This window comes from Gymnogyps californianus, chromosome 2 (assembly GCF_018139145.2).
Source record: "Gymnogyps californianus isolate 813 chromosome 2, ASM1813914v2, whole genome shotgun sequence".
NCBI lineage: Eukaryota > Metazoa > Chordata > Aves > Accipitriformes > Cathartidae > Gymnogyps > Gymnogyps californianus.
In genome coordinates, this window is record NC_059472.1 from 148692819 (window position 1) to 148705831 (window position 13013).

General features: G+C 40.9%; 1 protein-coding gene across 2 annotated transcripts in view; it reads left to right on the forward strand.

The window, feature by feature from the left end:
* KIAA1217 (KIAA1217 ortholog) overlaps positions 1-13013 on the forward strand; it is a 184940-nt gene that overhangs the window by 158245 nt on the left and 13682 nt on the right. For both annotated transcript variants that reach the window (XM_050891504.1, XM_050891505.1), the window contains 4 exons: positions 5464-5594; positions 5842-5989; positions 7666-8167; positions 8897-9077. In XM_050891504.1, the coding sequence (XP_050747461.1) occupies positions 5464-5594; positions 5842-5989; positions 7666-8167; positions 8897-9077 (962 nt within the window). The remainder of the gene's footprint in view (positions 1-5463; positions 5595-5841; positions 5990-7665; positions 8168-8896; positions 9078-13013) is intronic.

The following is a 13013-nucleotide window of genomic DNA, read 5'->3' on the forward strand; positions in this document are numbered from 1 at the left end:
CCCAAAAGAAAAAGCACATCTGACAACAATGCTTTAAGTTCAACAGCTGATGGCTGTTAATAATGAAGAGCATACATCACAAAATTACACATCAAATGTCACTGGCAGTATTCAGAAAAAGGTTAACATTCTATACAGGCACTTTCAATTAAGCTGATCCCAGTGCAGATGTATAAACAAATGCAACAGGGCAAAAAAATTACCATTTCTTAGTATTTCAACTGTTGCCCTTGTGACCTTTCCTAAATCATAGGACTAAATCAGTAGACTGGCTTCATGCAAGACAAGGGAGCTTAAGGATTTCTACAATACTTACAAAAGTGTATTTACTACTCTGAAGTGGTAAATCTCAGCTTAAAAAGCTCTCCTTTCTGCAATTCTGAAGATTATTGCTGGGAAATAAAGAAAGAAAAATATTGGCGGTTTCATGTTGTAACCAGCAGAAATGTCGGTGTACATTTCAGAGCAAGTTTTCTGTTGAGCAGCTATTCATGATGGTGCCTACAGAAGTGTGCCCATGTGTGTCACAGCTGTAGCAGGATTACAGTTCAGAGATATCTAATGAAATCCTTACTAAGGAACACTGTTAAACGTAGTGCTTATGCACACTTGTAACAGTGAAATACACCCTCAGAATTAACTGGGTAGATTTTTTTTCTATCTAGTCTTTTGATTCAGCATTAGAGATGTCATATATGAAACTTTTGGGGTTGTAGATACTAGCCTTAATATTTACCAGACCAAGGACAAATTATGATGATATGAGCATGTTACAGGTAAGACTACTATATGTTGTAGATTATTGTAAGCACTTTAACAGAGGGGCTTTTATAAGCACAGTATTTAAATTACAGCCACATCCAATCTGTCTAATTGCATATGATCCATAGTAAGTTACAATTTATATTTGTTGTGGTTTAACCCCAGTCAGCAACTAAGCACCAAGCAGCCGCTTCCCCCTCCCCTCTCCCAGTGGGGTGAGGAGGAGGAAAGGAAAAAAAAAAAGTAAAACTCGTGGGTTGAGATAAGAACAGTTTAATAACTAAAGTAAAATATAATACTAACAATAGTAATAATGAAATATAATAATAATAATAGTAATGAAAAGGAATATAACAAAAAAAGGAAGTGTGGGGGGGAGAAAAAAAAACAGTGATGCACAATGCAATTGCTCACCACCCGCTGACCAATGCCCAGATAGATCCCAAGCCGCGATCTGCGCCTCCCGGCCAACTCCCCCCTGTTTATATACTGGGCATGATGTTCCATGGTATGGAATATCCCTTTGGCTAGTTTGGATCAGCTGCCCCGGCTCTGCTCCCTCCCAGCTTCTTGCACACCTGCTTGCTGGCAGAGCATGGGAAACTGAAAAGTCCTTGGCTTCAGATAAGCGCTACTTAGCAACAACTAAAACATCAGAGTGTTATCAACATTATTCTCACACTAAATCCAAAACACACTGTACCAGCTACTAAGAAGAAAATTAACTCTATCCCAGCCGAAACCAGGACAAACCTATTTTTGTTTGTTTTTTAATCTTTCATCTGTCAATCAATCCCCAAAGTCTTAAATCATGCACAGCAGAATATTCACCCTCACCATGCTAGTCATGATGTTACAGACACTCCCCCACTCCCTTTCCACTCCCTTTTCCCCCACTCATGCCTTTTCCAGCCTGAAAAGTCCCAGTCTGCTTAGTTACTCCTCTTGTAGAAGCCTTTCTATACATTTTGTCATCCTGTTGCCCTTCTCCATGCCCTTTCTAGCTCTAGTGTACGTCTGTGAGACAGGGATGGGGAGAGAGGAGAGCCCTGCAACAGCTGTATCGGATGTGGGCACACCATGACTTCATGCAGTGGCGTGGTGATAGCCTCCCTGTCCTCATGTTCCACTTGAGCTTTCCATTACAAATTCAACATCTCACTCACAATGGATGATTATCAGTTCAAAGTTCATTACTGTGTATAAAAACTTAGGGTTTTGGGAGGTTGTTGGTTTTAGGTGGGGTTGGTTTTGTTTTTATTTCTCCTCTTCTCATGAGCATTGCTTTACATTTATTAGGAGTTAATTTAATCTTTGGGTTTTTCCTGGTCAGTTAGTATCAGATGGTCCATCTGCAGCCCTCTGCAGTCACCTTTCATTTTCATTCCCCTAAATAATTTAATATCCTTTTGAGATTTTTTTACTATACTATTCATCCTCTTTTCTAAATCATTTATAATATGTTGAAAAGCACCAGCCCTAGCACCAATCCCTGTGGAACCCACCAGCAAACTACATTCATTGAGTAAGCTGTTCATTGATCCCTTCCCTTTACTTCCAGTACTTTATCCATGAAAGAATTTCCTCTCTTGTCTCATGGCAACTTTGCTTTCTTGAAAGCTTTTGCTCAAATACCTTGCTGAAAGCCTTTGGGGCTATAGCTTGTCCCCATGCTTTTGTTATTTCCTTGTGGATTTGTGAGACTTACCTTCTCTTTACACAAATCACATTAATTCCTCCCTGACACAGCATATTTATCCGTTGGTCCACCAATACTTTATTGTTTATTCTTTATTTTGGTATCTGTCAATTACACCAGTCTGGGTGTCAGTCTCACCAGAGTACAGTTCCCTGGATGGCTCCATCCCCTTTTAAAAAATTTATTTGTATCATCTCTGACACTTTCCACTACTCTGGTGCCAAAGCAATTTTAATCAAGAAGTTAGATACTTAGCATTAATAGTTGAACTGTCTCACCCTCGAGTTGCTATTGTACTCCAGGGCAAATACCATCTGGCCTGGGTGATTTGTTACTATTAATTTTGTCAGTTTGTTTTGTAACCTGTTCTACTGATACTGCAATCGGAGACAGATTTTCTGATGCTTTTTTGCCTAAAGAAAGATCTCAGCATAAGAGTTTGCCTCTGCTCCCCTGTGTAAAATATAGGTGCAGAAAAATCATTTATCTTGTATTAGCCTTCTGCAACTGCACTAATGCGAGAGTCTTGTTAATTGGGTTTGCTGAGTCCAATCTATAAAGCCAAGTTGTTTCCCCACTTACAGAAAAGAAATGCTGGAGACCACTGGATCTGTTTCAGACTTTGGCTTCTGAGGGCTGAAGTTTCTTTTGCCTTGTAGTTAGCAACATGAGGCAGTGTAATATGGTATCCTCTGAGTAATTTCAGGATCAGTTGTCTTGTATGATAGTATCACTATATGGAATCAAAGGGGTTTATGATGACCCTTCCATTTCTGCTCAAAGAAAAAAGGGGAAAGAAAGCCATTGTCAGCTACCTGGAAGTCTTTCCTTTATCTCTACATTTCCAACAATCATAAACCTACCAAAACATGGTAACATTGTTCTGTGTTTGTTCCTTTCTCTTCTTTCCACCCATGAACAAATTTAAGCTTCTGCCCTTATCTTTTTTGATAAAAAGGATGCGAACAGCTGAGAAGCTGCTTTTCCAGTGCTGATCTACAAAATGGAGGGGGATTACCCTATGATTCCGAAAGTAGCACTGCCTAGCCTGAGTGCCGGTATCAGGGCATTAAGAGTAGGGAGGATGCATGACTGTAGAGCACCATTCTGGAGGGCAGGAGCCTTTGCATTGTAGTGAGTGACAGGAAGCTGAATTCTTTTTCCAGCTCCTTGCTAGACTCTATCTGTGCCCTTTATTGCAAAGGCAGACAGACACCGAGACAGCAGATAGCTACATTATTGCAGCCTCTTCCACTGGAAAAATACCCTGAGAAACGTTCCCTTGCTGCCATCGTGTGGTCCAATGGATTGTTTCCTGCGAGTGTGCTTGGGCTAGTGGAAATTGTGACTCCCCCAGCTTTCTCAAGGCAGAGTCTTTGGGAGAAGTGGTCTTAAAATGGGGACAGGATCATTTGCCTCCACTTGTTTGTGATCTGTTCAGAAGCAACTTACGATTCTGAATTCAAAATTGTTTTATAGTTTTAAAGTTCTTAGTCTTCGGATTGACATGAACTCTGCTGTGTGCACTTGACGTTTGGATTCTGATACTATCTGTTTCTCTCTATATCAGAAGTACTATTGTATTGCCATCTATTGTTCTGGGTGACTCTGCTTCCACTTTAAATTGACCTAAATGCAGAGTGGTGGTGCAAGGGATTTTCTCCTTTTTATCCTGTTACTGGCCGCCACCTCCTCTCTTTTCCTTCCCATGTCACCTGTTCAGTGAGATGGATCTAGGAGGTGACCTGGCTGAAAATAAGTACTTTTCTGCTGGATTTGTGTGGCAGTGCTGGCGCAAGGGAAATACGTGGAAATGCAAAACCTGCAGCTGGTGCAGAAGGCAGTCTTCCCCTACCCCTTTTCAGGCAATCAGCCCATACCTTGCTTCTCTTACAGCAATTGCAAAACTGCTATCTGAGTGGATGTGAGAAATGAGGCCCAAAATTAGGTTAAAATGAGTAGCTGGTTTGTCAGTTCAGAGTTTGCTTTGCATTGTTTTCTACCATGCAATTAAACTGCTTCTCAGAATATTCCTGTTAGTAAATTTGGTATCTTAATAGAGGTGGATTTCTCTTAGAATAAATATTCAAGAGATGATCTTTTTAAGGTATTCGCATGGGTGTTTGTATAGTTGCGCATAATGCATTTCAGGGTTTTTTGAGAAATTTTTAAGCTTCTGTGTGGAAACTCCAGCTAAAGCAATGTGGTTTCAACCTTAAACAGAAAAAAAGTGGCTCCCCCCAAAACAAAAATAAAGTTTATGTGTCTGAAGGATTGTGAAGATTTATGTGAAGTATGGAAGCACTGGAAAAAATATTGGGAAAGGTGATGAGGAAGCACCAGATGGAGCCAAAGGAAGCACAGGACAGCACTGGTTGGAAAAAACATCTGAAGTGATTCATTCTTGAATCCAAATGCTGAGTGAGAGCTGCTCACAACGCATACTTGCTGTTTCAGTCTGGCTATTCGTAGAAATAGGACCCTGTATCCTGTCTAGCAGGACCTGGCAGATAAACAAGGTTGCATCCAGGGGCCATTAGTGCCCGTTTTTGGGTTGTTACTTCACTTTTGGGCATTCCTTTGCATGTCATCAGCACTGAGAAAATGCAAGGTGCAAACCAGTACTGGATGTAGCAGTACAGTGGGTCTGTACCCTTCTAGGATTTGCATCCCCAGAGGGCTGGCTGTTAGATGTGTTTCATCACCCCACCTGCCCTTTGTAGCGCAGCTGCCCTGAGGTCAGTATGCTCTGTACATCTGCAGCCTGTCAGAGAAATCAATGACTTGGGCTAGTTACAAGCCTGTTCCTATGCTGTGAACGTGAGTGTCCAGCATCCTCACCTCCCCTCATGGTACCCTGCTGTTTTTTCAGCCTGTGGTGTCAGATTTAAAGATGCCACAGTTGAGGTTTCTGGTTTAGTTTAGTCCATTCATTTACATATATTTGATTGTCATGTGAAAGTCCTGCTTACATTTTATGTCCACTTTTTTTGTTTTGCCAGTGAGCTGGAGGCTTTTGTTGAAGACCTGAAGAGGGACTCCACTGCTTCCAGCAAGACAGTTACACTGAAAGATGTTGAAGATGGAGCCTTTCTTTTGCGTCAAGTGGGAGAAGCTGTTGCCACCCTGAAAGGTGTGTACTTTTCCATTTTACTTTTGGTTCTTTTCTTTTAACCACAGCGGCTGAGAACAGTTTTGCCTTTGATCTGGGGGCATTAACTTTCACTTCCAAAAAGATTTAAAGTTGGAACTAAAAGGAGCTTGTTGCCTAGCCCCTGGAGAGAGGTAGACACTCAACTATTTAACATTCACTCCATCATCTGTTTCTCCCCAGGGCTTTTATCATTTCCTCTTGAGCTTCACAGTTGTTGTCTTTACAGGAGAGTTCCCGACGTTGCAGAATAAAATGCGTGCGATCCTCCGGATTGAGGTAGAAGCTGTGAGGTTCCTAAAGGAAGAACCACACAAGCTAGACAGCTTGCTGAAACGTGTGCGCAGCATGACCGATATCCTTACCATGCTCAGGAGGTGATTTTTTTTTTTTTTTTCCCCTTCAAAACTAAAGAATTTCCTCAAGAAGGGCTGGAACAGCTTTCGGGTCTGGGTTCTCCCCCTCTCCCCAGACAATTTTGAGAAATGCAACTTGCTTGCAGTATTTTATAGATTCTTCCTAGAGCCCTCTCAAGGGAAATCAAATTAGCCTTTCTTGTGCTCTGTGCGGTGGTTCTGCTCTGACCAACAGCCCCAGTCGTCGAGATCTTATGATTGAAACTTGCTCCCTCTGAACTCAACACTTCCAGATTTGGGAAGTACCTGGATGAGAAAGCTTACAGAGTGGCATCAGTCCCATATCTGAGCTAATTAACTGTAGGCATTTACAGCAATCTAAGCTGACAGAAATATTCTCTGACACTGAAACGTGCATCCCCAAAAATGTAACAGTAAGACATAAAACAGGAAAAGATTCTAAGTGGATAAAGATATCCTAAACCTTTTGAAAGAAAGAAATATTTTTCAATATGCTTGTGAATTCATGCAAATTCTTTATTCTGTTCTTTGCAAGGAAGATGCGTTAGAGAAAGCTGAAATATTAGATAAAATTTGTGTCTACTAAGTGCTAGTGTTTAGCTATGTTTGTCAGAACATATGAGCAGCAAATGACTGCTGATTTATATGAGGCAATAGGCATTGGATTTAATTCCTACTCAAAACCAGTGAATCAGGCCAAACTGTCAGTGGTGGTGGTCTCAATTTTACTTCAATTACAAGAAAATGTAAGTCATAAGCCTATTGTTGCTACCATTATTCTAAGGAATGTAGGGTTGTCATTGTTTCCATATATCCTGGAGCATATGTAAAATGGATTTGCCAGTACTGGCAGAGGGATAAAATGGTTTATGTTACAGGTCTTCTAAGAGCTGTCACTTATTTTTCCATGTAGATAAACATCTATATCCTTTCACATTAGTTTCCTTTTCTTAAAAATGACTGCAGTTATTTCCTGTCTCGCCCTGGTTGGGGAAAAAAACAATAAGCTATGCATGCCAAAGTTTTACCAAAAGTAATTTTTTGCAGCGAAATTATGTATTAAGCCGCATAAAGTCTGTTTCAGTAATGGAAAAACTGATGGCATTTGATGGCTAGCTACACGCAGAAGCTCAGCCTTTTCACGGCTAGCTGCCAGAAATAGTTGACTCTTTACATCCACAGCTCATCTTACTCCAAACTCTTGACAAACAAGACATTCGTGAAGTATCATTTGAAGGCTTTGTTTTGGCAATTTGCCAAACTGCTACCTCACATTCTATGTAACTACCACTTTCTGTGCTAATAGTCCAGGAACATCTTGTTTAGTTAGATACAGTGTTTAAAATTTAAGTCAACTGATTTCAATTCTCCCTCTAAAATCAACCCACTGTAACTCATGATTTGGTCCAAAAGTGCTAGTACATCCATGAAGGTTTGTAAACATTTTAAAAGGCAAAAACATCCTAATTAGAGTGGCCTCTTTAAAACTCTGAGTCCCTGACTCTGAGAGAAAGCTATAAAATCACACAACTGAGAGCATCAAGAAGAAAAAACACCATTTTGATGTTTTTGATGTAGGTGCTTTTCCCTTGAAAGAGTTTATTGTTAAGTATTGTTCATGACTTGCCTGTGTGCTAACCATGTGCCACGCTGTTGTGTTCAATTTGGCTGGGCAGACATGTTACAGAAGGACTGCTGAGGGGTGTGGATCCATCCCAAGCTGTACAATACTCTGCGATGGAAAAGGCCACTGCAGCTGATGCTCTGAAAAACCAGGAGGAGCTCAAGCATTCCCAGGGACATGCACAGCAAAATCCCACAGCAGTCACATCAGAGTCCCAGGTGTCATCAGTCAAGTCAGAAGTCATCCCCTTCTCAACAATGACGGTCCATCACGTGCAGAGCTCGCCTGTTGTCATCCATCAGTCTCAGCACTCATCAGCCCTGGTCAGCCATGCCCAGGGTTCACCCACTGCAGCCAGCCACAGCGAAGGTGTGCCGGTGGGCGGCCACCTCTCAGCCACCCCTCCAGCCCCCCTGCAAGAGCCCGCAACAGGATCCCAGCCCACACAAGCCACGCCAGCATCACAGGTCTCTGTCAATGGCACCACCATGCAAAGTCTTTTCATTGAGGAAATTCACAGTGCAAGTACCAGAAACCGAGCTGTATCAATTGAGGTATGGTGTATTCTAATCAACCAGTTGTCCTCTCTTTGGGTCTGAGCTCCCAGTCTCACTCTTGAGACTGCAGGTGGGATTTTTCAAATGCATTCTGGGGATTTATATGCTTAACCCCTAACTACACCATGCACTTCTGAAGATACCCTCTGATTTTAAACGCAACGGGATAATAACATGTAACCAAAATGAGTAACTGTGTTTTTTAAATAACCTTTATTAAAAAAAAAAATATTTCTTTTTTAGAATACCTTATTTTTGAACAATAGCATATGAATCTCTGGCAACACTTGCATCAGTGGATTTCATTCACTCTTTAAATATCCATGTTCCTCATTATGGAAAGGTAAAAGTAAAAGAGTGTGAAGTTCCAGTGGTTTCACACAGAGATATTGAGAAAACCCACAAGTGAACTCTCATGTCTTTTTACAGACATGCACTTTAATCACCAGTGTGATGTAGTAAGGCAGTGACCCAGATTTAAATTTTGCCTTTGTTCCTTTAGTGAGCAGTGACCACTGTCAGTCTGTCGTGTGTTTGTGCCATATCTAGCACAATGAAAGTCAGAACCAGTGTACAATTAGTGTTAATGTATTTCCTCTAGTTGCTGACTAGAACTGAAGGAATCTGTCCATATTGACCTATAATGTTTACACATGGATTTTTTCAAAGTAAACGATCACAAAAGAAATCAGAGAAATAAATAGATGCTTTACTGTTTTTGTCTAGAAAGCTGAAAAGAAATGGGAAGAGAAAAGACAAAACCTCGATCACTATAATGGAAAGGAATTTGAAAAGCTCTTGGAAGAGGCCCAGGCCAATATAATGAAGTCAATTCCTAACCTGGAGATGCCTCCCCAGCCAGCAGCCCTGCCTAAAGGGGATGCAGTGGAAAAGCTAGAAGTCTCAGGTAAGATTTGCTAGAGTAAATGGTGCTAAAGAACTGCATATCTGGAAAAGAGAGGTTATTTTTCCTACTTTCTAGAATGGTTTCAGTTTACAGATTTCTGTGTTCTTGATCATACCTGTGAGTATGTCCCTGAGGAATAATGCAGGTCCTGCGGACAGGATGTAGCGATTTTGCAGATGCCAGTGTGGGTAACGAGCTGAACACGGATTTCCCTGTATTGCAACTGAGAGAGTGAGTTTGTCCTCTGGAGATCAAGACTCCTCATGAGCAGGAGAGTAAGAGTACACCTTGCTTTTGACAGACATGAGAGTTATACTATACTATACTATATCTATATCTAGTATACTGTGTTCAGTTTTGCACTTAAAAGTTTGGCATTACAGAGAGCTCTGGAAAGAACCACAAAGAGTTTGAGCATAAATGATCTTACCATCAGAAACCTAAAAAGCTCTTTTTATAGACTTATTTGTTATGAAAAGAAGATCAAGACATGCCTAAGTTTTCTGAGGGTAAGGAGGCCTTTTAACTTTGCAGAACATGTTCCAACAAGTTCCAGCAATTGGAAGCTGAAGCTAGAAAAAGCCACATTAAAAATTAGCTATCAAATTTTAACATTCAGAGCAACTAATCATTGAAGTTTAATTATGAACATATGGGATTCTCTGTCACTTCAAATCTTTAAGCAATACTATGTTTCTTTCTGAAAGGCTGCTCAGGCATGAGCTCTGTGCATGATGCAAGACCTGCTTAAAAAAATCCTTGAACCTATGTTAAGTGGAAAGTCAGACTATTTGATCTTAATGATCTTCGCTAACTTCATAATCTTAAACTATAAATACAACCAATGTTTTGGATGAGTCCCTCAGAGGTCTCAAAATGACCTGTGATGCTACATAACAGAGTTGTCTTGGGGATAGATATGTAGGAACGAATGAGAGTGACTTTCACAGTAAGCATTCTGGCTGTCCACAGCTATGATATAGATATACTGAGTTTCAAGTTGGACGTGAGGCAGACTGTGACCCTGTAGCAAAAAAAGGCAAACATCATGATGAGATGAACAGGAATATCTACAAGACACATGAATCTGCTCAGCAGTGGTGAGCTCTTACATAGAAATTCCCAGACTCAATGTTTTGGACTTCAAGGAAGACTGAACAAATAGGAGGGAGTCAAGAGACAGTGATGATAATGACCAGACCTCTAAAAAAAAATTATCTCTGGGGAACAAAAAAGAAAGAATTGGTTTTGTTTAGCATGAGGAAGTGAAGGCTGAAGAAGGACAAAGCAATCTCTGAATACATAAAAATCTGCTTAAAAAAGAAAAGACCAACTTGGTTTGTGTGGGTAGAACAGCAGTAGAAGTTGACAATTGCAACCAGGAAGATCCAGGTTAGGATTAGGGAAAAACCTCATAATGATAAGGAAAGTGAAGTACTGAAGAAGGCTGTATGAGGCAATGAGGAGGATGTAAGACCCTATCATTGGAGAGAATGGCTTAGACCAGCATTGGTCAAGAATTATGTACGTAGAGCTACTTTGTGGTAGCAGGATGATGGGTTGTCCTTCCAGTCCTATTTCTTTCACAATTTAACATACAAATCCATGTCTGAATTTCTTCAAAGTTCAAGGAGCAAAGAAGATGCCTCAGCCAAACCTTGGATTTACCTCATTAGCCAAACACGAGTCAGCTGCAAAATTCTTACCCAGCTACTTAAGCAATAGTCCATCCAGCTCAGCAGTCGCTCTCTGACAGAGGCAGTGGGAGATCCTGTGGGCAGCACAGAACCTGGCCACCTTCTGCAGTCTGCTAGTATTGCCCCAGCACCCCCAACTGATATTAGAGGGAATATCCCAACCTCCTCCTTTTCATATCCATTATGGACCTTTTATCCAGTAATTCCTCTGTACCTGCTTATACCATTTGCATCCCCGCTGCTGTGGCAGCAAGCTCCCCATCTTGTGAAGGAGCTTTCCTTCATCTATTCTGAGCGGACCTCGTACCAGCTTCACTGAGTTCCTCATAGTTGTAATATTCTGCAATCTGGCAAACAACAGCTCTGCATTCCCTTTATAAAATGAAGGCAGTTGATAAATCTTGATCGTATCCTGGAGGTCTCAGCCTGTCCCACAGGCTCCAAACTGCAAACGTGCAGCCTTTCTGGTCCCTCCATGTAAGCCAGCTGCTCCCTCCCCAGGCTAGGTTCAGTTGCCCTTCTCTAAGTCCACTGTGTCCTGGAGCTGCGGAGACCAGAGCTGCATGCTGCATTCAAGGTGTTGGCATGCCAAGGTTGTAAATAGCTGCAAAATAATGCCCTGGGGCTTCTGTAGACAAATTCATATAGAATTTGGGAGGAGTGTTTTCAGATCCAGCATTTGGTTCAGGCACACCTTTTAACACTGACAAGTTGTGGCTACTTGGATATTTCACAACATACATGTTTAAAATAAATTCTGTTGAACCTTGTAAAATAATTTTAGAATTCTGGCACCGTTCAGTGAGGTTACTGGCTATCAACACAATTATCTTGTATAATGTGCGGCACAAATAGAAAAAGTCAGTGAAAATAAATACCATATGGGTGCAGTGAGCTGTGACATCTTAAAAAGTGCAAAGCACAATAACAGAGAAGTTTTGTAACTCACATAGTTAACTAATCCACTTCTAGAATACAATTTTGCACAGTGTGTAGCCAGCAGATTTAAGGAGAAATGTGATGAGACTGGGACATTTGCCTTCTGTTGTGCATAATGAATCCTGTAATAGTAACATAAATAAGGGAACGGCAAAGCTTTTCCTTAATATCTGATTAAACAGCTCGCATGCCACCCAACTCTTCTATGATTCAAGGTGAAAATTTCAGTATCAGTCTGCTGTAGACTAGAAAACTGAGCAACATAAGGAAAGAGAGACCACCTACCTACTCATATAGTGCATAAGACATTTTGGCCATGAATTAGCAGAGTCCTCTGTTGACTTTGCTGCAGAACCCAGATAGAACACATTGCCAGAATATGTTGTCTCAGCCATTCTCCACACAGAACCCAATTAAGAAACTTTTTTTCCCCGCTGCAAAACACAAAACAAAGTAAAATTACACTCTTTACACAATTTTGCAGATGGCTCTGTAAATACTTCTTTAATGTCTTGACTCTAACTCATCTTTGTTATCAAGATCGTTCAGTGAAAAATATAGGGAATGTCTCTAGCATGTACATTAGAAATTGGGCTCCTTCATCTCTCTTTGTGCTTTCATATGTGAGAATGCCCTAATTTTTGCAAGTGCTGAGTGATCAGTAGCTTCCATTAAAGACAATTTGCTTATCTGGCTACAAAGGCTGCCTCGAGGCAGGCAGTATTATTTTGAGATCTTTTTAAGACATGCTGGATTTTTTTGGTGCAAGTAGAAATTTGTATGGTGGGAGAAATTAATTCCAGTCTGTCTGTGCCTGTTGAAGAATGCTTCAGTTCAGTGAAACAACTGGCCGTGAACAACTCCCATTTTGTTCACAGAAGTGCTGAGCCCTTTGGCACCAAAGAAGGTTCCATGAAGTAACTTTTTTGTTCATGGGTAGTCTCAGACTCAGTGAGTTGTACTTGTTCATTTACTCCTCCCTCTTTAAATATGCTAGAAGAACTCAGCCATAGGGAAAAAAAAGTATTAGAATAAGGTCTTTTCCTCAATTTTTTTCCTCCAAAGTTTTTTTTCCCTCCCATTTAGATTGGGGAAATATAATTGTTTAGTGAAGAAAATAGAAATCCAGCTTTGAAGTTTTATGTCTTGCCCAGTGTCGTTGCATTGACTGTGAGCAAACCCCATCACAACCTCTCCTTAATGACTCCAGCTAAGGGATGTGAGGGGGATTAGCCTTTGACAGCCTGTGCACCTGCCACACTCACTGACAATTTCTCTTGCCCGTGTTTCTCCTTTTTAT